At 41.9% G+C, this 23,916-nt stretch overlaps 1 protein-coding gene across 1 annotated transcript in view; it reads left to right on the top strand.

The window, feature by feature from the left end:
- Nucleotides 1-23,916, top strand: part of FNDC3B (fibronectin type III domain containing 3B) — a 331,142-nt gene that overhangs the window by 267,069 nt on the left and 40,157 nt on the right. The window contains exons 12-22 of the mRNA XM_054713730.1: nucleotides 2,453-2,577; nucleotides 3,791-3,965; nucleotides 6,062-6,148; nucleotides 7,355-7,493; nucleotides 9,328-9,399; nucleotides 11,422-11,540; nucleotides 14,401-14,506; nucleotides 15,416-15,588; nucleotides 17,433-17,546; nucleotides 17,875-18,024; nucleotides 20,304-20,584. Coding sequence (XP_054569705.1) covers nucleotides 2,453-2,577; nucleotides 3,791-3,965; nucleotides 6,062-6,148; nucleotides 7,355-7,493; nucleotides 9,328-9,399; nucleotides 11,422-11,540; nucleotides 14,401-14,506; nucleotides 15,416-15,588; nucleotides 17,433-17,546; nucleotides 17,875-18,024; nucleotides 20,304-20,584 — 1,541 coding nt within the window. The remainder of the gene's footprint in view (nucleotides 1-2,452; nucleotides 2,578-3,790; nucleotides 3,966-6,061; nucleotides 6,149-7,354; nucleotides 7,494-9,327; nucleotides 9,400-11,421; nucleotides 11,541-14,400; nucleotides 14,507-15,415; nucleotides 15,589-17,432; nucleotides 17,547-17,874; nucleotides 18,025-20,303; nucleotides 20,585-23,916) is intronic.

Below are 23,916 nucleotides of genomic sequence, written 5' to 3' on the forward strand. Positions count from 1 at the left end.
TACTTCAATGCGTAAACCCCAGAGCTGTTCATGGGAGACTCCACCCGGGTGATGCGTAAGCCATCAGATCGCTGGAGCCCAGGGCTTTCTCCGTCCTCATTTGCTTACTTCTCAGCTATTGATTGCTTTGCCCTGCACTGACTTTTATGATTGTTATTTTTTTCTTTCCAGGTAGCCCTTTTAAAGTAATCTCCATGGCATACATGAATATTTTACTCAAAAGCTTCTTTCATGTCTGAAATATTTTAACCTACTTTCCATTGTGTTTGCTTTATTCTCAGTGACTTCTAAAAATTCACCAATAGGCCTTACTTCTTTAACTCTGTGACCTATTTGTTTCTAAAATCTGATTCTAAGAGTTCTGCAGATCTGGGTCTTTTCTCATGTTCTTAAGGACTGTGCACGTAACACATCTTGGAAGGTAGTAAGATGGAAAATTTGGCATGCTTTGTCTAAACAAATTGGAGTTTATTTAGCAGTTGTTCCTGATACTGAAGTAGAAATTAAAAATAAAAATGTTCGAAACATAGGAAATGTCTTAAAGGTCACAGAATGCCTCCCCCATCCCCGTTCTTTAGTGAGCTCCTTTAAAAGAAGTCTAGTTCCCATCAGTGATGCCTCCCCACTCTTTTTTTCTCATTTAAATCACAGACAGTCTGGTTTTCACCAAATTAAAGCAAATCAACCTAGTAAGGCACAGACTGACTTTTATTTACTGGCTGTAGTTCTAAGCACCAGAAATGGGCAAAGGAGCCCAAACAAAGAAATAGGAAAAATGAGGCATTGAAGGGGAGCCAGCTTTGGGTTTGGAAAGGATGAGGCTTCCGTGGCGGCAGGATGTGCCTTTCTTGCTCTGTTTACTCTGAGCTCAGAAATAGAGGAGAAAGAAGGTAGATCACGCTACAGCCTGAAAGGGATACAACACATACCAGGGCATAGAGTGTAATCAGACACTGGATGTAGTTATGCAAATGTATGTAGAATAAATCGTCTGCAGCAGCCTTAATACTCAAGGTTAAAGTAAGCGGAATGGCACAGTGACTTCACTCAAGTAGCAGTGGAAAAAATGCTATGCTTTGCTGTTTGCACCCAAATGTATGTTGAACCCTGATCAAATGAGCTTTGAATCTTAAAGACTATTAGGACTTTTCTTCCTTCCTGGGGTGGCACCACCTTGCTCTGGAGGGGGAGGGAGAGGAAGTGTTAGTTTGAGGATGAATATAGCATGGTTGTTTTTAGTCTCTTCACCCTAGTGATGCTTCAAGCTAGTTGTGTGTTTATTTTATTTTTAATTAAACTTTACCTGGAATGTGTTTTAATGGTAAGAATTTGGAGGCCTGCTTAAAGGAAGGAAATGCTTGAATTTGCTTAGGAGAAAAATGTGCTTTCTGCTTTCTGTATAGAATAAATTGAGAATTTCAAACATATTTCTGAGGGCCCTGGGCACAACCATCTGATTAGAATGCTAAGATACATTCAGCGATAGCAGGTGGTTTTCTTTGCAAGAACATAGATAAAATGCTGTGGATTATGGCTATGAAATATTTGTACTAGCAAACTGCCGATGTGAGTATTTCATGCCTTGGAGCATGGCACAGCACAGTTAAGGTTTTTTTTGTTTTTTCCTTATTCACTGGTCTATTAAGAGAATCCACTGGAGTGTTTTCTTTTCACTTCAAGGAATTTGAAGCATCATGTAAGGCTAGGAAGGCATTAAAAAGATATTTCCAGCCTCATAAGACACTTAAGGGTAGCTGTAATACATATAAATGAATTCAGCCAATGTCTCAAGTACTTATCAGACATTCATTTTACCTCTGCAAGCACTGATTGAGCTCCCAGATTGTCCAAAGCACTGTTATGAGAAAAGCAGATGTGGACGAGATGGTTCAAAGGCATGTGACCAATATTTAGAAATCGGTGAGCAAGTAGCTCACCATCGCTAGAATGTGCATGTGTGGAGACTGGTGGCTGCTGCGAGGCTGGAGAGGAGCGGAAGCTGGGAAGACTTTCTGCGGCGGCCGAGCTTCGTAGCCTGGCCCTCGGGTGCAGGCAGTCCCTGGGAAGGACTGCGTTTCGTAGCCCTCAGGCTGCAGACACTCTCAGTTGGTCAGACTGGGCAGTTTGGCCAACCTGAGTGAGGAAGATCTAGAAGCTGTGCATTGTCATGTGCCTGAGAGGACCTTTTTATGTTATTAACCAAAAGCCACTTTAGAGGTATGGTGCGTTGTTCATCTCAGTTACAACATTGTCTGCAGTGCCTTTATGTTAAGGATGGCATTTCATTGTAGACACTTTGATGTGCAACCCAAACACTTCCCCAGAAGCCTTCCTTCTCTGGGTTCTGTGCATCTAAGCTAGGAGGGTAAATGGTTATGCAAAATGTTCCTTCGTTTTCTTATGGTTGTTTACTTTTAAAAAACTTAGGTGCCTTGTTTCACTTTCCTCTTAGGGCAAAAGAAACAGTGGTTTCAGACAGTGCTTCTTTGGGAGCCAGAAGCATTGCAAGTTGACGAAGCTTTGTCCAGCGATGGGGTACACGTTCCGGCTGGCTGCTCGGAATGACATCGGCACCAGGTATGACGTTTCCTTGTCCTCATCTGCGTGGTGGTTCGGAGCCTCCCCGTCACACCCTGGAAGGCACAGGAGCACCCGCTGCCTCCACACTAAACCAATTTGAGCTTTTTCAAGAGGGAATCTTAACCAGAGAGTACCAGGCCCCTTCTGGGGTGATAATGCCGCTGTGTGGCCTCTTTGCAGTCTTGCAAGCTGTAATGCAAAGGCCCCCTCGAGGGGCTCTGAGAACCCAGGTGGAGGTAATAGTGCAGATATTGAAAGGAATCCCTCTTGGAGTTTTTTGTTTTTGTTTTTGAGGTCATGTGCCTTTTTTTGTCACTTCAGCAAGCTCCTCATTCTGTTGCCTTTTTCAATTATATGTGAGTATTCCCTGATACAAAGAAAGGGGTGCTGGGCCAGCATTGTTGTCAAGCTGAGGGTAGATACCAGATTGGGGAAAATCTGACTGCCGGGACGCAAGGCTTGGAAGCGGCAGAAGAAAGACAAGAGCAGGTGGACAGTGAGGCCTCAGTGGGTCCCAGATGCTTTGAAAAGATCGTATTTTAGTTGCACTTCCTGGGTAACTTGATTAAGGGAAAAGTCGTTTTCTTTCATCACTGCTTGTTGAGAAGCCTAAAGGTTCAGCACATCATTGGCCCCCAGCCTCTTTTCCAGCCTAAAATCTTAGCACCGCGAGGTTTTTACAGCCTGCCCTGCCCACCCATGCTCGCCACTGTATTTTTAGAGTTCACTGGTTGAAAAAGTCATAGCAATAAAGGCTTCCATGGTTCAAGAGTTTGTGAATGATTGGAAGCACCCACAAGCTTTTGAAACATAGCACTGGATATATTTGTAAAACATTCATCTCACCGACAGACGTCATTTGTGCTCGCACTCATTCGCAGGCTCCTGGTAGCTGTGGCTCACAGCTTGGTAAACATTGCACGACCTTGTGCTTTCTGCAGGGTGCTTTGGGGGGAAAACAAATTCTTACCTATATTGTCCTGTAACGTGGTGTGCTTTTTTAGCATCAGGCTAAGCAGGGGCGGGGGGCGGGGGGGAGGCATTGGCAAATCAAAGTTGTGGTAGGAAATATCTCACAATGCCTTTCTTTACTTGCTGAACCTGTCAGGGCCCAGACTTTGCAACCCAAGCAGCTTGGGCAGTGGGAAGCTTACCGTCCTCGTGTGGAATCGCTCCTAAGCTGTGTGTCCCTGGGCTTGTTTCTCTGCAGTGGTTATAGCCAGGAGGTGGTGTGCTACACGTTAGGAAACATTCCTCAGATGCCCTCTGCACCGAGACTTGTCCGAGCTGGGGTCACATGGGTCACGTTGCAGTGGAATAAACCAGAAGGCTGTTCACCGGAGGAAGTGGTCACCTACACCTTGGAAATCCAGGAGGATGAAAATGTAAGCTTTGCCGATTTCATACGCTTGCGTGTGTTCTGTGGGAGTCGGTATTGTCATAACCACAGGGCACCATGAAATTAGATGAGCTACATAAATTCAAAACCAAACCCTTAATTTCTACCCCTACGACCACCACCACCACCACCACCACCACCACCACCACCAGCAGCCTGTCCCTTCCCATCTCCGGGAATGGCATCTCCCCTTTCACTCGGGGAACTCAAAACCCTTGCAAGCATCCTTGACTCCGTATATTAAAAGTGAACATCCTTCTAAAGCCTCCTTCAGTGATTATTCTTAAACCTCACTATTTCTCAACCTCTGCCCAGCTATTATTACTCTTTTACAAGCCACCATCATCTCACCCCTGGGTTATTGTGATGGCTTCTGTAGTATTTTACCTTCCTTCCCTTACTATACCAGCCCCTGTCCTCCCCAGGAAGCAGAGTGATCCTCTTAGATAAAATGAGGTGATGTCCGTGCTGTGCTCAGAGCCCTTCCCACCTTGGTGCTGTCCTGTGTCTTCAGAGTAAAAGCCTAAGCACTTACAGTGCCCACACGTCCCACACTATGGAGCCTTTGTTCCTGCCACTGTCCTCTCAGAGAGCACACCAGGCGTGCCCTGGCCTCAGGGCCTTTGCACTTCCTAAGCCTGGCAGCTAGTGTGCCCTTCCAGGTAGCTCTGACTCACTTCCTCGTTTCCATGAAGTCTCTTCTCACACGTCACCTCTTTCAGGAGCCCCTTCCTGGAACAGTGATGTCTAATCCAACTTTCCATGATGATAAAAATGTCCTATAGTTTGTGCTGTCCAATACGGTAGTGCCTAATCCCACTATTGAGCATTTGAAATTTGGCTGTGGGCCCAAGGAACTGAATTTTTACTTGTATTTAATTTAAATTTAAAGAGCCACATTGTGGCCCAGCTGGGTCGCCTCAGTGGTTGAGCATTGACGGTTCAATTTCCAGTCAGGGCACATGCCTGGGTTTCGGGCTCAATCTCCAGTGTGGGGCATGTAGGAGGCAGCTAGTCAATGATTCTCATCATTGGTGTTTCTATCACTCTCTCTCTCCCTTCCTCTCTGAAATTAGTAAAAATGTATTTTTTTAAAAAAGAGCCACATTGTGGCTTATTGAACCTGCACTGCTATGGAAAGCACCTTGCTAGGTCCACCATTCTATCCTTTTACCCAGCTTAATGTTTCTGTCATAACACTTAACACTATATGGCAAGCTTCGTGTTTATATATAGTTTTGTTTGTGTGTTTCTTTCTTTCTCCAACTGGCATGTAAGCTTCTATGGGCAAGGCTTTGTCTGTTCTTGGGCAGTGTTGACCCCATAGAGCATAGAAAAGAGAGCCTGATGCATAGACGTGCTCAGTGATATGGGTGGATGGATGGATGGATGGATGGATGGATGGATGGATGGATGGATGGATGGATGGATGGATAGATGGATGGATGGAAGGAAGGAAGGAAGGACGGACAGATGGATGGATGAGAATACTGTGGAATTAATCCTCTTAAAGGATCACGCCTTCCCCATCCAAGCTGTCCTTTCGCCCTTGGCCAGGAGAGGACACTGTGTGGTCAGAAATCTCAGGCACGGCTCACATAGCACATTGCAGCTCCACAGTGCAGACCTCAACACAAGAGGCATTTTCCATGACAACATTGTGAAATAACTTTTTTAAGTACCTGCTGCTTTGTAACAAGTACCATTTGGTGGTTACGATTTTTGGTTAAAATGCTTATTGAGTAACCAGGAAAATTTGCTCTGAAGGAAAGCATTTGGTGACACTACTCCAAAACAAATTTACACTCTCTCAGAGAGCATTGTTCTCATTTAAGTTAGTATTAGCCTCACGATAAAGTGGAACAGACCCAGGAGGAAGTACAGTGGGATAGTGTTACATTTTACCTAAAGCTGGAATGCTAGCCACAGCACCGAGGGCTCCTAACCCTTGTTTGCAAGTAGCTGCCCAACCTCTGGCCTGCCAGTGATGCGGAGAGAGGCGATATAAAAACCCTACATACACAGGTATTTAGTGCCCAGGTTTTATGGTACTGATGTTTTTTTCTGGCTTTGCCTTTTCAGGATAACCTTTTCCACCCAAAATACACTGGAGAGGATTTAACCTGTACTGTGAAAAATCTCAAAAGAAGCACACAGTATAAATTCAGGGTGAGTCAGTCATTTTGGTACCTGAACTGCTTTAAAAAGAAGCTGTTTTATGTTTTACCCTTTTATGTTTCAAATTGACTCATAGGTTAAAAAAAATGTTTTACGTTCGAAGCATATACATTTTTGAAATAACACTTATAAAATGCACACCATACTTTCATTTTTAAATCTACTTTTGAGAGGGAAACAGTAATGTGCTGTAATAAGTTGTATCACAGCATGGCCAGATGGCCTCGCCCAGGAAGACCCACACTCAGCGCACCTGTCTCTCACCTGCACGGCACACCCTTCTCTTTGCTGTCTCTCCTTTTCATCGGATTTCTCTTTTATTCTCCACTTCCCTTCGCTCTTCTGCCCATTATTTTTCCTCAGCCGTTTCTATTTTTCTTTACCCACTCCCTCCTCCCTTAGGCTTTTGCATTGGTTAACAGCCAGCATTAATGTCACTGTAGGACTTGGTGTCGTAGCCACAAACGCTGCTTTGCCATCGTTGAGAGAGGAAACCGGATGCTGCAGCGCTGCTTGTTGACCCTGAGCGCAGCCTGTTTTCTGTTAGGACAGTGCATTTTGGAGAGAGGAGGTTCCCTCGCCCCTTCTCTAATTGGGCGTCAAATGGTGTTACCTGGCATGTAGTAGTCACTCAGTAAGCAGCTGTCAGAGTATCAAGTGAAGGTTGTGACTCAATTTGAGGAAAAGGATAGTTTTTGATATTTTAAGGAACCCTTGCTTTTGATAGTTGATGCTGGCTGAGAGAACATGGCTGCACTGCTAGCATTTCTCCACAAGGTGGCATTGCCCTACTCTTAAACAAGTGAGGTTATTTTTGTCTGCTTGCTGCCCCTCCATGTTTTCCTTCCACAAAACAATGCGAGTAAGGTGGTGATATACTACTGGCTTTGTTTTGTGTCTTCTTGAAAGGGTAAAAATGTCCTTAGCTGAAAACCACCTTATTTTATTTTAAATTGTTAATAGCCAACTATACAGAAAATAAGTACTCCACAGAGAAACACAAATCAGTAGTTTGAGATTGAGAGAGAAAATGTGCGTGCGTGTGTGTGTGTGTGTGTGTGTGTGTGTGTGTGTGTGAGAGAGAGGGGGGGGGGGGGGGGCGGATTATGGATGCCTTGATCTTGTCATGTTAAAAATCACCATTGCTTTAATGGCTGATGTCTAAAGCATGTTAATGTTATCTCGGTTGTGGTACAGCTAACTGCTTCTAACATGGAAGGGAAGAGCTGTCCGAGTGAAGTTTTGGTGTGTACGACAAGTCCCGACAGGCCTGGGCCGCCTACGCGACCCCTCATTAAAGGACCAGTGACGTCACATGGCTTCAGTGTCAAGTGGGGTATGTTTTGCTGCTATTGCTTCTTTTTGGACAGAGTTTTTTAAACGTATCAATTGTATTAGTGGCAAACCAAAATAAAAAGTAAAAGGGCAGGATTACTTGCAGGAGTTTTACACATTTGGAATGAGCATATGAGAAATATCCAGAGAATTCCACAAATTGGTAAATGGACAATTTAACAGCATCTCACTTTCTGATTTTCCTGTGTTACATGGTTTTCCTTCTATATCTTTAAAGTATTATTGATTTGAATGTAGTAATCTCTGAATATGTATTTCATTCTTCAATAGCTTGCCCTTAAGAAAGTCATAGTTAATGTAAAAAATTGATTTATGAAGTTAATATTGAAGATAAATTTCAAAATTTAGGTATGTCATCATGAGTAAATTTTGACATACAAAATGTTCAAGTTAAAATGAATTAGCAAAACTTAAGGGGTTTTTTTGTGTGTGTGTGTTTGTCATTTGTATGAATCAGAGGCCTTAAACTTCAGGAATTTTTCATATTGAAGTTCACTATATAGTGTTTGGGGACATGAGGTAGAAGGAGATTGTGACTCACCTCTGTTTCTATTATGTCAGTGAAATGAGTGCCATTAGAATGTTGATAAACATTTGCAATTATATGTAAAACATTTATGATATATATAAATATCATTAATGTCATATAACAATATTAGCTACCTAAAAGGCAAAAAAAAGAAAAACACAGTAGAAATTTAAGATTTTACCTGTCAGCCAAGTAATGTAAAGGGAATTTAAAACCTTATTAAATCATTATTGGAGACCAACCACTGAGACATATAACTGTTTCAAGTTACCTAATAATTTTGAGACAGAATTATTAGGGTATGTATTTCCCTGGAAGATGGATATCATTAAGAGAAACTATAAATATCTAGATGTGCTTTTTGCCAGACTGTAAAGCTTTTTTCTCAGAAAATCCTAGAAAGTTCTGTTCACACCAAATATTTACTTTTATTAGCCATATGCTATACTGTTTAACTTTATAATTATTGTCTTAAATATCTATTACTGGAGTCTGTATTCATTAATGGAAATAGCAGGTGAAGAGAGGGAAGTAAAGTTCCTAAATCTATATGTCAGTAATCTGCGGGTACATCTAAAATACAGATAGTAGAGGTGAGTTCTGCATAGTCTTGCAAAATTACAATGCAAGAAATGTTTCTGCTCAGAAAAGAAAATTCTTGCAGGCAGTTGGGAGTGGACTAAATACCCGCAGTGCCACCGGGCTCTGGGAGTAAGCCAGGGCCTCCTCCTCAAACCACCTCTTTAGTGCACGTTCTCATTGATCCACAACTGTGGTTTCACATCAGTTTCAGTTGGGATATAAAGTTTGCTCAGTAGCAAACTGTGGTGGAACAGATAGATTTATTATATCCTGACATTTTATTTATTTTGTCAATGAATTTTGCACTTCTCTTTCCTTCATCCTCCAACTCTCAGAAGAATCTGGTCAGTGATAATATCAGTGAAATTAAAAATATATATAAATATTTCATCTTATATAGAAATCACTAGATATTAAAAAGCAAGTTTCAGAATTCTTGAAGTAAATGTGTTAACATAACTTTTAGAAAAATCAGTTCGTATTTTGAATTTTGCTCATGTTTTACTAAATGAACACTCATTGCCATTTCTAGCTCTAAAGAACTTTGAATAATCTAATAGTATTTAAGGTTCTTTGGTGTTTATGTTCTTTTGTTTTTTATGACAGGAGTTGCGGGAAATAATATTAACTGTGCCCCTTGATTAAATGCAGAATTGAGGTAGTGTAATACATGATTTTACATGTTCGTTTGCTTACTTTCCAGATCCTCCAAAGGACAATGGTGGTTCAGAAATACTCAAGTACTTGCTGGAGATTACTGATGGCAATTCTGAAGGTCAAGTTTTGGGAAATGGTTTCATTCAAATCCAATAGCAACCCTATTTGCTAATATGATAAACATTTATATACAGTAATAGTGGGCTGGCATTAATTCTAATGATAGAGCTATTAATATAAAGAAACCTTAATCACAAATTGATAGTTTTTCTCCTTCAAAAACAGCATTTTTATCATGCTTTAAAATTCTCTATGTTATTTCTTTAAGCCAGAGGTCCTAACTAAGAGACTACTTCAATTTAGTTTTTCTTCCCTTCTCGGGGGACACTTTCTCTGGAAATTCTTATAAGCAGAGAGTCAGAAGCAATCAGCAGGAAGGGTAAAATGGAGATAGCCGACGAGTGTGGCAATCTGCAAATTCCCATGTACAATGATGACAGACAAGATAGAGTATTGCTGTGGGCTGGTGGCAAGTGTTACACTTTTGTAGCAAGTGTAGAAAATGTCCTTTCCATCTTTGTTGTGATTTCTGAGTCAGATTATTTATACATTACTTGTCATAATATGTGGATTAAAGTGGGACAATGTTGGATATTGAATTCCTTAAATAATGTAACTTTTTTGTAATTTTTAAAAATTCTTAGCTCTTTCTAATAAATTTCATTAGGCTTTAATAGAAAAAAAGCGTAGTCATCAGAATTAAAAATGATTTCTCTCACCATTCTAATAATCCTTGTACTCATCATTATCTTAATAAAAAACGATCCATACATATGGCAAAAAAAGTTAATAACTTTTACAAACAAAAACATCCAGGTGTGTGGCTTGCCCTTTATTCTGTACCACAATAACCACCTGGAGTACTTCGGTTTTCACATGAACCAGGTCCTATTTTAAGCTAAAAAAAAAACTGAGAATGCTTTGAGATGGGCACAGCTGTTATTAACATAAACTCACGTGCTTTACATTAGAAACCCTCCAGGAGATGAGGCCCCTGTGTGTATGCAGTGGCTCATGGTGAAAACCTAAGTACATTTTGAATTTTCTTGGCTCTCTTGACCACTGATGACAAATCAAAAGTAGATGCCAGTCTCTCCTTAAAGCCCTCAACTTTGCTGGTGCATACAGTGGTGATTAACGAATCTTTGTAGTGGTCCTTGTTAGTACAGGTTTTATAATCAGCAATGTCAGGGTAATTAATTTAATCTCCCTTCTCCTGGGGCCCAAGTGCATGTAACTTAATTGTAAATCTAACTGGATAAGCAACTGTGGGAATTTGTGGAAGTTACTTTAGTAAAATATTATAGAACAGGGTAAAACATTTTCCCAACAACTTCATGGAGTAAAACAGTCAACTGGAAATGCAGCATTAGTGAGAGCAAAACAGAAGGAAAAACCATCCCAGCAGCCCAACGTGGGGAGGCCAGCAGTCGGTGGAAGCACCCAGACTCCTCCCATGGCCCTGCTCGCTCTTTAATCCCAAGAAGTGGTCAGGGAACTGCATCACATACTGAGTGTTTCCTCTTTAGTTTGTTGCACTCTCAGGCATTTTTGTCTTTTAAGTGGAGCTCCATGAAGACAGCAGGCCTTTACCCAGAGGACTCAGTGTGCATTGGGAGGATTTCCCTCCTGCAACTTCCAGGCAGATAAGAGCAGGAGGCCTCACAGACCAACCAGAACCTCAAGGCTGAGCAGCCTTCCCCTGCCCAGCGGCCCCAAGGTCTCACCAGCACCATCTCACAGCTTCCCTGCCACTGTTCTGCTCCTTCACCACTACCCCCGAGCCAACCTCAGATGTTGTGTGGTTTCCAGCGTCTAACCGCTCAGTCAGAAAATGTAATAATGTGATATTAAGTAGTCTAGCCAGCAGTACTAAGTATTAAAAATGACTCCATGATACTTTAATATTTAACTTTGTAAAGGAAATGGAAAGAGAGCCCTTTAGCTCATAAAAAAGAGAATAGGAGACACTTGTGTTTATGGAAACCACTTAAAGTGTTTTGTTTTTTTCCACTTAGTGCTTATTACTACTTACCTTTTTACCAAAGACATAAACTCACACACGAGTCTTGTTTTACAGCAGGTCAGTGGGAAGTGGCATACAGTGGATCGGCTACAGAATACACGTTCAGCCACTTGAAACCAGGCACTTTGTACAAACTCCGAGCATGCTGCATCAGCACCGGTGGACACAGCCAGGTTGGTTTTGTTATGGTATACATTTAAGTCAACATCTTTGGTCAGCCTCAGACAACCTGTCAATAACATCAGAATAAAATTGCTATTGAAAAAGGTATCTTGGTAGTGTCGTCTGCTATGGCATCCCAGGAGGAAATGCAAAACTAGGGTTTTTTGAATTGTGTTTTAGAGGACATAAAAGATAGGCCCATCAATGTCATGAATCCTCAGAGAGATGCAAATTAAAACCACAGTGAGATATCACCTCACACCTGTCAGAATGACTGTCATCAATACAACAACAAGTGCTGGCGAGGATTAGGAGAAAAGGGAACACTAGTGTGCCACGGGTGAGAATGCAGACTGTGCAGCCGCTGTGGAAAGCAGTATGGAGTTACCTCAGAAATTAAAAATGGAACTGCCTTTTGACCCACTGATTGCGCTTCTGGGAATGTATTCAAAGAAACCCAAAACATTGATTTGAAAGAATATATGCACCCCTATGTTCATTGCAGTGTTGTTTACAATAGCCAAGATTGGGAAGCAGCCAAGTGCCCATCAGTAGATGAGTGGTTAAGAAAGCTATGGTACATTTATACAATGGAATACTACTCGGTCATAAAAAGGGAGTCTTTGCAACAGCATGAAGAGACCTGGGGAACATTACGCTAAGTGAAATAAGCCAGTCTGAGAAAGACAAGTGTGATATGACTTCACTTACATATGGAATCTAATGAACAAAATAAATTAACAAATAAAATAGAAACAGACTCATTGATATAGGCAACAGACTGACAACTGTCAGAAGGGAGGGGGGTTGCAGGGCTGGGTGGAAAAGGTGAAGGGATTAAGCAAAAAACAAACAAAAACTCATGGACACAGACAACAGTATGGTGATTACCAAAGGGAAAGAGGGATGGGAGAGGTAGAAGAGGGTAAAAGGTAGATAAAAGGTGGTGGAAGGAGACTTGACTTGGGGTGGTGAACATACACTATAATATACAAATGATGTGTTATAGAATTGTACACCTGAAACCTATGTAAGTTTATTAACTGTCACCCCAATAAATTCAATTTTATAAAGAAAAGAATAAAAGATAGGCCTAGATAATTCTCAACTGAATTGTGATATTTTCAGGTACATTTGTCAGTTATTTCTTACAAGTGTGATTGCATGTGGCAGTTGAAAACTGAGTGTTGTCTAGAATTTGTTTTAGCTAAATAAGGGAAACCTCCGTTATTGCGATGATAGAAAAAGATAGAATTTAGAATCAAAAAGAGAGATGTCCTGCACAGTTCCCTGGCAATTTTGTGAAAATTAGTCACACCTTCTTGAAGGAACTTTACTGCCATCTGCTGGAGAGTTCCAGTAAAAACCATGTACACTTGTGATAACTAAGCTGAAGGGCACCTCCTGCAGTTGTGCACCGCCCAACTTACACATCTGTAGGCAGCAGCTGGTTTCTTGTTTTCTATTTATATGACTTCACACCAGCCAGTTCATGTGTTGAGAGCCTTGGTTTCAACCACAGTGTTCTCAGAGGCTCAAAATAACCTAATAGATACACAAGAAATGCTCTGGAAGTGAGATAATTGTTGTCTGAATGGCTTTAACTCACATTCAGAAAGTGAGGGACAAGATGGTAATGACATTTTCATTGTTGAAATACTTAATATTATAGTTTAAAACCATTAATATTGAGAGAGAGAGAGACATTGAGAGATGGTGGCTTGTAGTCCTGTGCTGGGTTGACTTTTCAAGAGAACACCTGTCATTTGGGTGCTTAATTTTGCCCATCAATCCATCTCCAGTGTTGTCTTGTGTTATTTTTCTCTCCCCAAAGAGCAGTAGTGTAATGTTTACACTGCCCAGATAGGCAGACCCCTTGGGAAAAGGAGTCCAGTTAGACCATGCTTATGAAGAGCTCTCTGAAGTGTCTCCCAGGGTGGGGTAGGTCCACACATAGCCACATAGGCACCTCCTGTGTGTGTTGGGGTGGGAAGCACGCTGCACGCGGCTCACAAGGCAGAGGTACCTCTCTGCACCGCTTCTCAGGAAGGAGTTTGGTCGAGCGACAGTTCTGCCTTGTTCTCTCCTGTCTCGGAAAGGGGTTCAGCTTCCACACCACCAGCCTTCGCAACCAGTTCCTGTAGAAAGATGGCCTACTTATTCTAGCATTAATAGGACCTGCTGGCTAATGTCACACTCAGCTGATTAATAATGAGTCTATTTGCTTTTCTGCTCTGGATGTGGATGGATGGCCATTTATGGTATCATTTAAAATTTTCATCCACCTGTTGTTTTGTGTCCTCTTCTGTCCTCGTGAAGGGTCTCTAATTTTGGTTTAAAGGAAAATAGCTGTGTGTTCAGGATATAAAACACTCCTTTCTGCAAATCTGACTTCAGAAATACTCATTTTTTTAAAATATTTTTTTACTGATTTCAGAGAGGAAGGGAGAGGGAGAAAGTGATAGAAACATCAGTGATGGGAGAGAATAATTGATTGGCTGCCTCCTGCACGCCCCCTACTGGGGATTGAGCCTGAAATCCAGGCATGTGCCCTTGAGCGGGATCGAACCCAGGACCTTTCAGTCTGCAGGCTAATGCTCTATCCACTGAGCCAAACTGGCTAGGGCTAGAAATAATCATTTTTTACCAGTGCCATATGCAGTATATGTCCACACTCTAAACACACACACACACACACACACACACACACACACACACACACGATCTCATTGCATAGAAAAGCATGTGTACACATGCGATGTGTAACCTCCTTTGGTAGCATGTACGGGTATGGGGTGGAATTTGCCTGGAATGTGGAGGTGTAATGAATTCACAGTAACTAAGAGTGTTCTCTCTGGTGTTTCTCTGCAGTGTTCTGAAAGCCTCCCTGTTCGCACACTAAGCATCGCACCAGGTCAGTGCCGACCACCGAGGGTTCTGGGTAGACCAAAGCACAAAGAAGTCCACTTAGAGTGGGGTGAGTGAACGGTTCTTCACGGTGGCATGGACAGTTGGGACAGATGGAGATGCTTTGTCATTAAGTTGGAAGTCTTTCTTCTGAAAGCTGCCTATGTTTTTTCTGTTGAAATGTCTATATTTCTTTTTGATGGATGTTGGCTTGGGTTTGTGTTCTCCCGCTCACTGTTGCTTGTCCTCCTGATCCTGATGGCGCCACACACGCTGTCCATCCTCTACCTTCAGAGGGTACTTTTCTAGAAAACATTTCAGGACAGCCAGACTTTTTCAGGAATTTCTCAACTTCATTCATAAAAGAAAAGTTGTGTTCAATTTAGAGAATGAGGTAACAGCTAATTTCTCCTCATCTTTGCTGCTTTGTCCTGTGTGGGTCCTGTATGGATTCGAGCCATATTAGCCTTTCTGTATCAGCAGTTTATAGCACATAAAATTGCCAGTATTAACCTCAGAGCCTTATCAGACTACTTTTTCCCACCACTTATGTCTAAAATATAATGAAATAGCATGCCAACTTTGGGTCAGCTATCTTGATTTAATGTGACCTTTGGTTTGAAGTTAAAATAGAAGATTTTCTTCTCTGTTTCTTCCCTTCTTAGAATGTAAAGAAATTTGCCTAATGGTTCTGTTTTTAAATTATTGTATTAAGGTAATTAAGTATACTTAAATGTACTTGCTTTGGAAAGTATTGATAACATCATTCAGAAACTTATTCTTTTTGTTTCTCTTTTCTTTGGGAAGGAGGGTTTTGGGGTTTTTTTGGGGTTTTTTTGGTTTTTTTTTTGGTAAGAAAGATACTGGGGGGCCAGGGGGCACCTACATGCTGTTTTGCAAACCTTGTGGAAAATCAGATGTGATCTTTGTCAACTGGAAGCACAGAAATGATATGATGTGAACCATCCTTCACTCCTAGATGTTCCTCCCTCTGAAAGTGGCTGTGAGGTCTCCGAGTACAGTGTGGAGATGACGGAGCCTGAGGACGTGGCATCGGAGGTGTACCACGGGCCAGAGCTCGAGTGCACCGTGGGCAACCTGCTTCCCGGGACCATGTATCGTTTCAGAGTGAGGGCTCTGAACGATGGAGGGGTGAGTAGAAGGTTCTAATACTTCGGTTTCTACCCTCCTGAAATTCCTCGGCAGCATCTAGCCCACCTTGACCACCGTTAAAGAAGCACATATAAAATGTTTCTTCTGATTTGATATATTGTGATTTCATACTCCCAGCATTGGAAATGTTGCTTCTATATCCTCATATCATTCTGTTAAGGTAGAGTTTAAGATTAATAGGAACATCATCCTTTAGATGCATTTGTTAGTTGTAAAAATAATTTCCTATTTGCTCATTGATTCTAGTAATCAGTTATGAGAAATTAGAAGTGCTATATAAGATTCCTTTCCCATGTTGTCTAGATCACCCAGCAAGGTCTCACGTCAGTTTTACACTGAAGTTGGGGAGAGGCTAGGGAAGCCAGCACAGGGCTGTTTTGTTCAAGTGCCTTCTTTTTTTTTTTTTAATATATTTTATTGATTTTTACAGAGAGGAAGGGAGAGGGAGGGAGAGAGAGTTAGAAACATCGATGAGAGAGAAACATCAATCAGCTGCCTCCTGCACACCCTCTACTGGGAATGTGCCCGCAAGCAAGGTACATGCCCTTGACCAGAATCCAACCTGGGACCCTTCAGTCCACAGGCCAACGCTCTGTCCACTGAGCCAAACCAGTTAGGGCATCAAGTGCCTTCTTTTGCTCCCTTTGGAGTTGTCGGGTGGGCTGTCAGATTGAAAGTATATGCCTACATTATATCCACAGAGGTGTTTTTTCCTTTTTAAAAAATATTACAGAGTGGTATGGATTTTGAAGAGGTGACCCAGAGACAGGAGGGCTTTTTGGTGTGTCAAAAATGGGCAGAAACATAGAGGGCAGGAGGATATCCGTAGAGCAGACGGCCAGTAACATCCCCCAAAAGTGCTGGTGATTTGTACAGATGAGTCCATGCCAATTAATACATGTCATTAATTGATGAAAAATTTTTAAAGTAAGAAAGCCCAACTAACAGCGACACAATGTCAACGGTGAGTTTTTCTAGCTCTCGGTAGTGCTGTTCAAACCGGTTAGAAGCGAAGTGTGTTTTAGCCATTTCATGTTCGCCACACCGACTGAAGCATTTGGTCTGAAGTTGGATCTCAGACTTTTCACAGGAGCTGGAGTTCTTCTAATTCCCCATTAGGAAAGCATTGCAGACACAGCACAGCTATTTAAATTTAAAAAACACATGAAACTGAACAATAAAAATGTATTGATGAGAGGATACAAGAGCCTGTGCACCCAAACTTGTATGAGTAAAAAGGGGGGGGGGGGATGTGAGAATCACAGCTGCTGCCTAAACCTTATTGTACTTTTGTTTCTGCCCTTTTTCCCATCAACTTTTTGGGGGATCGCTGCCATAGCAAAGATAAATGTGCAACTGTACTGATTTGAGTTTTACTTGCTCTCGCGTGTAATTAATGTGAGGTATGAAAACTGCCTTCAGCCATGGTTTACTCCTGTTGGAAGTTAACCGTGTATTTGACTTCAGTCATCTGCTGAGGTCCGCTTCAGAGAACTTCTTTCCCATGTTTCTATTTCTGATGTCACAAGAAGAGGGGAGGGGAAAATGTTTGGTTACCAACTTCCTAATCCCCGTGAATAAAAAGAATATACGTATGTAATAGACATCTACCACTCAGTGAATATATGTAGGGAAAAACGTATACACACATTCAGTTGAAAGTGAAAAACCTCCTTAGGAAATTTTTTTAATCAGATGTATTGACCAAAGTTTTAGCATAACCCTTATTTGGTTATAAACTTGTCTATGCACACATAGGCATGAACACATACATGTGTGTGCACGCACATACATGCAAGCATGTGGGTGTGCTTCTCTTTCAGTACGGCCCCTATTCTGACGTCTCAGAGATGACCACGGCCGCAGGGCCCCCCGGACAGTGCAGAGCACCGTGTGTCTCCTTTACACCTGATGGGTGTGTCCTCGTGAGCTGGGAGGTAAGTCAGGCACATGCTCTGCATTATTTTCTGTTTCTTTGACTTTATCTGCCCCGAATGCACGTTAGGAGGAAACTTTTCAAAGCCCAAATTCACGATAGGTGACTTTTACACATTAGTCTTCCTGGGCCCTTGCTTATATCATTCAGAGTTGTGGAAATTTTACCACTGGTCACAATTGAGGGGGATTGAATATCTCTTTCGTGCCTTTCTTATGTATGTATTTGAAATATCCTGGGGTATGTCTCCCTGTCAGTTTGGTTGATTGAACATAATATAGATATTTTTTCTCAATGAAATTAAATTCCCTGAATGTCCTGCTTTCCAGAGTCCTGAAAGCTCTGGTGCTGACATCTCAGAGTACAGGTTGGAATGGGGAGAGGATGAAGAATCCTTGGAGCTCATTTATCATGGGACAGACCCCGGCTTTGCAATAAGGGACCTGCTGCCTGCCGCACAGTACTGCTGTAGACTACAGGTGGGTCGACGCTGCTCAGACTTACCTATAGACACTGGTGTTCCATGGAAGGCTCTTTGGGAAACTTACTCAGACGCTTGTGAGGGAGGCTACCAGGAGGGATAGTGTGGGAAAAGAGTCCTTTTAAATAAAAATGAATGTTACAATTAATTTCCGGTACTCGAGGAGGTCCTGAAATGTAAGAACAAAACCAGATTCTTCTCTGCTTCTCACCACCCTTGCATCTTGCTTGTTTATCGACTCCCTGAATAAATGAGCGAGTCCAAGACAGAGGTGTCACAGCTCCTTACGAAAGATTCCTTCTGTCTGAATTTCTCTGAGATGCACATTTCAGTGGGAAAGCACTAAGAAATGGCAAAAGATGGTAATTTTATATGTCAGCTGTTAAATGGAGCCGAAAACAAGCATTAGAGTAGTTTGGACTAGCCTTCATTACATACAGGGCGCACCTCTCCCTACTCAGTGGCCAGGAACAAGGCTGGTTATCTGTACGCTTCCACTTGGGGGTCCACATAGAATAATCAAGAACAATTGGCTCCTAGCCTAACCCCTAGGAGTAGCAGTAGTCATGGGTTTACTTTTACTTTATTGACTTGGAGAAATGATTTTTTTTTTCTGTTTGTATTGTCCTGAGAAAACAAGGGTTTTTTTTATCCATTTGTTCAGTAACATTTCTTGAGCACTACTTGTGCCAAAATCAAAGGATGGTCAGGATGATCAAGAGGAGAGATACAAAGATGAGTCAGATGTGGTTCTTGACCTTGAAAAATTCTGTCTTCACGCACATTTAGATTTAACTGGATAAAGAAGCAAAGATGCCAGATTTAGGTTTCCACCCAATTTAAGTCATAGATCAAGTTGCTTATTGCAGACCCATCAACATCAGTGTCTCTGGTCTCTTTGGAGAAAACATCCCCTTCACACGTTAATTTTCCATATCAATTGAGGCTTTTCTGTTAAATTCTGAATCCTATTTTTATCAGAAACATTTCAGAACAAACTTTCCTTCTCGTGTGGAGCAACTGGGGCATAATTCACCCTCTGTCAATGAGTCAAGGTCACAGCACATTATCTGATCTTTATAATAGTGATGCTGAGTCATTGGGAGAAGGTTAGGTAAGGCCACACCACTGTTTTAGGAGCCAGGCAGGATATAAATGAAGAACTCTCTGTCACCATAGGAAAGAGCTCCACTATGCTTTTCGAGTTTTTGTCTCCCTTTAAAACGCTCTTCTATTTCCTTTTCTCCTTTTAGGGTATATGTTGTCACTTAGCATTGACTTCCCCACACTGCATTTTAAAAGATACATTGGGTAGGGGTCTGAGAGGAAGAAAGGTGTCCAGGGGTGACTTGGGATATGATTGAACAGCTGAAGGGTGGGGACAGCTGCGGGAGCTGTGGTGGGCGGAGATGAGGAGCTTTGAGGCTGAGATGCTTACTTGACATTGGAGTGGAGACACCTGAAAGGTAGTTGGATACATTAGGCTGGCATTTAAGGCAGAGGTCCAAACTACCCAAGTAATTTTGGAAGTAGGATATCAGTGCCGATTATCCCCTCCCCTGACACAATAGCTCTCCAAGAGTTTGAGCAGAGATAGAAAAGAAGAGGTGTCCAAAGCTTGAACCCTGGTGCCCTCCCGTGTTAAGAAATCTGGATGATGCGGAGCAACCGCATAGGTGGCTGAGAAGCAGCAGTAGGTAAGCAAAAAACGAGTATGGGTTCTGGAGACCAAGTGAGTAAGTATTTGAAAGAGCGGTGAGTGAGGAAGGGGTCAGCTATTGCTCTCAGGTAAAGTCAGAAAGGGCTGAGAATTGACTTCAGATATGAGTTTATCATTCACATGGGAAAACATAAGAGACCTTTTCTAAAATTCCTGTTGCTCTTCCAGGACAGCACTGGGGTTGAAAGTCAGATGACTGAATTCCAGTCCCAGCTTTGCCTTAAATCTATGAAAGGCAAATAAGAATACTTGCAATGCGCTGTGTACCTCAGATGGTTATTGCGAAGGTTGTATAAGACAGTATATAACCTGCAGTGGGCCATACAAATAGAAAGGATTATTTTAAAATTTTTCTTGAAAGGTGACGATGGCAGTTATACCTTTGCTTAATAGAAAAGATTTGATTGGCTTTTTTTGGAAAGTGAACATTTTCTAGGATTTATTTCTACCTACATTTCTGGAAGTAAATCGTATATTATTTATTTAGCAGCACCTAACATGGAGGCCTTCAAGTGTACAATGGTGTAATATGGGCTTTTCTTGCTGTTGTCTTTTAGGCCGTCAATCAAGCTGGAGCAGGGCCGTACAGCGAGCTTGTCCTTTGCCAGACACCAGCATCTGCCCCTGACCCTGTCTCCACTCTCTGTGTCCTGGAGGAGGAGCCCCCCAATGCCTACCCCGATTCACCTTCTGTGTGCCTTGTACTGAACTGGGAAGAGCCGTGCAATAATGGATCTGAAATCCTTGCTTACAATATTGATCTGGGAGACACTAGCATCACTGTGGGCAATACCACCACCCACATTCTGAAAGATCTTCTTCCAGAAACAACATACCGGTGAGTGCAGGGAGGGAGAAATAGGACTGTATGGACCCATCAGTACTGGGGCTCCACACCCTTCAGGTTCTAAAGGCCAAACGAGTGAATGCTAGCGATTCTTAATTAAAATATATGAGTACTAAATGCATATATAGCTTTAAAACTTGTATTGCTTTATACTTTGAGTCGGTTACAAATTTACCCAATTTCACCCATCACTTTAGATCAGTTGTTCCCTCTTGGTCTCTTGATAGCCACTTTTCTTTGTATTTTTACTGTGACTCATATCCATCTGTGGACACCCTCTGTCCTCACCATGTGCTTGCCCACCTCTGAAGCAGGGCTCTGCTCCTCTTTGATTCCTCCCCAAAAGCAGACACAGTTTTAAAAATATATATATGTGATGTGGCTTTTACTCAGGACTTCCCAAGGGGCCAGAGAAAGATATTATATCACACAACACAAGTAAAACCCAATGAACAACTGCATGCTTTCCTTCCCCCAGTCTTCCAATCCGGAGCCAGCCATCTGCCTTCCTCTCCTCACACACCTTCTTCCGTAACATGGCCTCTTAAAATTTCAAATCATTTAGCCCTCTCTCCACGTTGCCATAACTCGCTCAACGCAAGTTTAGCGTTAGAGGATTGCAGGGACCATCTGTGGTTGTACATGTGTGCTACCAGGGCATCCCTTTGTCAAAAGAAATGGTTTCTCAGGGAGAACCTCCCTGGGTCTCAGTTTCTTCTTCTATGAAGGAGAAGAACAAAATTGCTAACCTCATAAGCATGTTGTAAGGAGTAAATAAATATTGAACTAGAGGCCCAATGCACGAAGATTCTTGCAAGAATGGGCCATCCTTCCCCTGACTGCTGGCACCGCCTTCGCTCTGGCCCCTTTCCGCTCTGGCCCAGAGCCGCCTTTCCACCTTCCCACGCTGCCCAGAGGCCCAGAGCGGCTGGGGTGGTGCAGAACGCCTGTGTCGTCGCCATGGTGACGATGATGCCTGCGTATGCAAATTAACCCGCCATCTTTGTTGGGTTAATTTGCATACTCCTAATTGGCTGGTGGGCGTCGTGAAGGTATGGTCAATTAGCATATTACTCTTTTATTAGGTAGATACTTCTACACAGCCCAGCAGTATATAGCAAGTACACAATAAACATGCATTGTAATTTTCGTCATCATCAAGATCACCATCAAATAAGACTGATTCTTCTTGGGGTGGGGAAGGGCAATGAATGGCAGGCAAATAAACTTGCTGCTAGAAAAGGACTTATCATTTCACTTACCTTTTTTGACAGTTTTCTAGTTCAATAGTCTGGTACACTACCTTTTCTATTTCTAAAAGCTGAAGAAAGAATCAGCTAATCGGTTGTAAGTGACAAAAGTTCCATCCTGCAATACCATATTATCTCTACTCTTTTTTTCTCTTCTTACCAAATTTTTTTGTGACTAATTCATATAAATATATTATTTTGCTTTTTAAAACAATGACAGGGTGCTTGTGGGGGGTTTTCCCTACTCTTTTATTATTATTGTTTTAAATATATTTTTATTGATTTTTCACAGAGAGGAAGGGAGAGGGATAGAGAGCTAGAAACATCAATGAGAGAGAGACATCGACCAGCTGCCTCCTGCACACCCCCCACCGGGGGATGTGCCCGCAACCAATGTATATGCCCTTGACCGGATTCGAACCTGGGACCTTTCAGTCCGCAGACCGACGCTCTATCCACTGAGCCAAACCGGTTTCGGCTCTCTTATTCTTTTAAGAAGTCTCTTTTGAGCACAGCACTCTACACTGTGAGTCTGTCTGTGAAACAGTGATAAACAATATTCTTTCCTGCAGAGCACTCAGAGTTGGAGGACACTTAAACAGCAACTGAAAACGGTAGGTTATTGTGACATCACAGGCTGCAGATAACACTGTGACACCGTCCTGTTGACATTTCAGAGAGCAAGTCCCAGGTTCAGAATGGTCAGGAAGGTTCACAGTGCGATTTGAAATAGGAACAGAATAAAGGGGAATATGACTTACATAGGTGAAGAGGCAGCCAAGGGTACTCCTTCAGTTTAGCCTTTTAAGTCAATCTCAGAAAAGCAGTCTTCACTCTTGCATGCTAATCAAATATAAGTGCTGCTGTGTGCAGAGCAGTCTAGTCAGGTGCTGAGGAAATGATTAAACCCAGACCTTGACTTCAGGGAATTTCCCCGATGATGGTGCTGACCCTGAGGTATATTTCTGGGGGGAATGACCACATCACTGTCATCCTCCAGCTGTTTTTAAGAGACCAGATGCTTGACCTTGATCCCTCAGGCTATGAAGAAGCCACACTGGTGTAGGGACTCACTGGAAGGTTCTGTGATCAGTCTGCTTCACAGCCATGTCTACCCTGGAATGAACACAAATCCCCAGGCCAGGGCTCTGAGCATTCGGACCAGAAATCATAAAAGGGCTCTTAGGGCAAGTGCTAGCCTAGGAATTCCACCTCTTCCTTGACATTGTACCTGCTGTAAAGGTGGCATACATGATTATAAACTTTAAGGTTTATAGAAGGATGATATTGGAGGAATGTTGACTTTTATTAGTCAACATACAGTCAAATGACTTCTAGAAAGACATCTGGAATTCAAATGAAGGAACTGACGCAGGGAATCATTGCCTCATGATGAAATGCCAATTATGGTGGAAATTATAAAAAATCCTCCACGTGTTAAAAAGTTTCTCGGGATAATTCTGTTATGGAGAAAATGAAATGGTTCAGTCGTGTAGGCACTATGGGAGAATGAACTTAATTTAGATAATACCTCAAGACTCTATTTTTAGAGTATTTATTGGATGGAGCTAAATAATTTAATTCAGTATTAATATGCAAGGCATATTGAGCTGAATTGGGAAGTCACATTGGGAGGATGTCACCTTTCAACCTTAGGGATAGCTTGAAAGATACCATTTTAGATAGACTGCATGACATTGAATAGCTTTAGGAAAGGCAGGTCTTTGGCTTTAGTCAAGTTGTTTGATTTTTTTCCCCCCTACCCTACCCCTAAGAAAAAGATTTAGCCTTAGTCTTCATTGGTCAATCAATAAATAAATTGAGTATTTCATACTTAAGATACTAAAATTAATATTCAAATTCAAGATAATCTTTATACAACTTTATACTAGTTTATATAGTACACAAATGGGTACTCTATAGTAGGACTCCAGTCAGTTATGCTCTTGTTCTTTTGTTTCAAAAGCAAAATTGCAACAATTATAGTGAAATACAAAATGAGTATTTCAAGGAACAAAGGATGTAATTTTGGTCCAATCAACTTTTGCCTCACTTTTTCTGACCCATAAATTT

Source organism: Eptesicus fuscus, chromosome 3 (assembly GCF_027574615.1).
Source record: "Eptesicus fuscus isolate TK198812 chromosome 3, DD_ASM_mEF_20220401, whole genome shotgun sequence".
Lineage (NCBI taxonomy): Eukaryota > Metazoa > Chordata > Mammalia > Chiroptera > Vespertilionidae > Eptesicus > Eptesicus fuscus.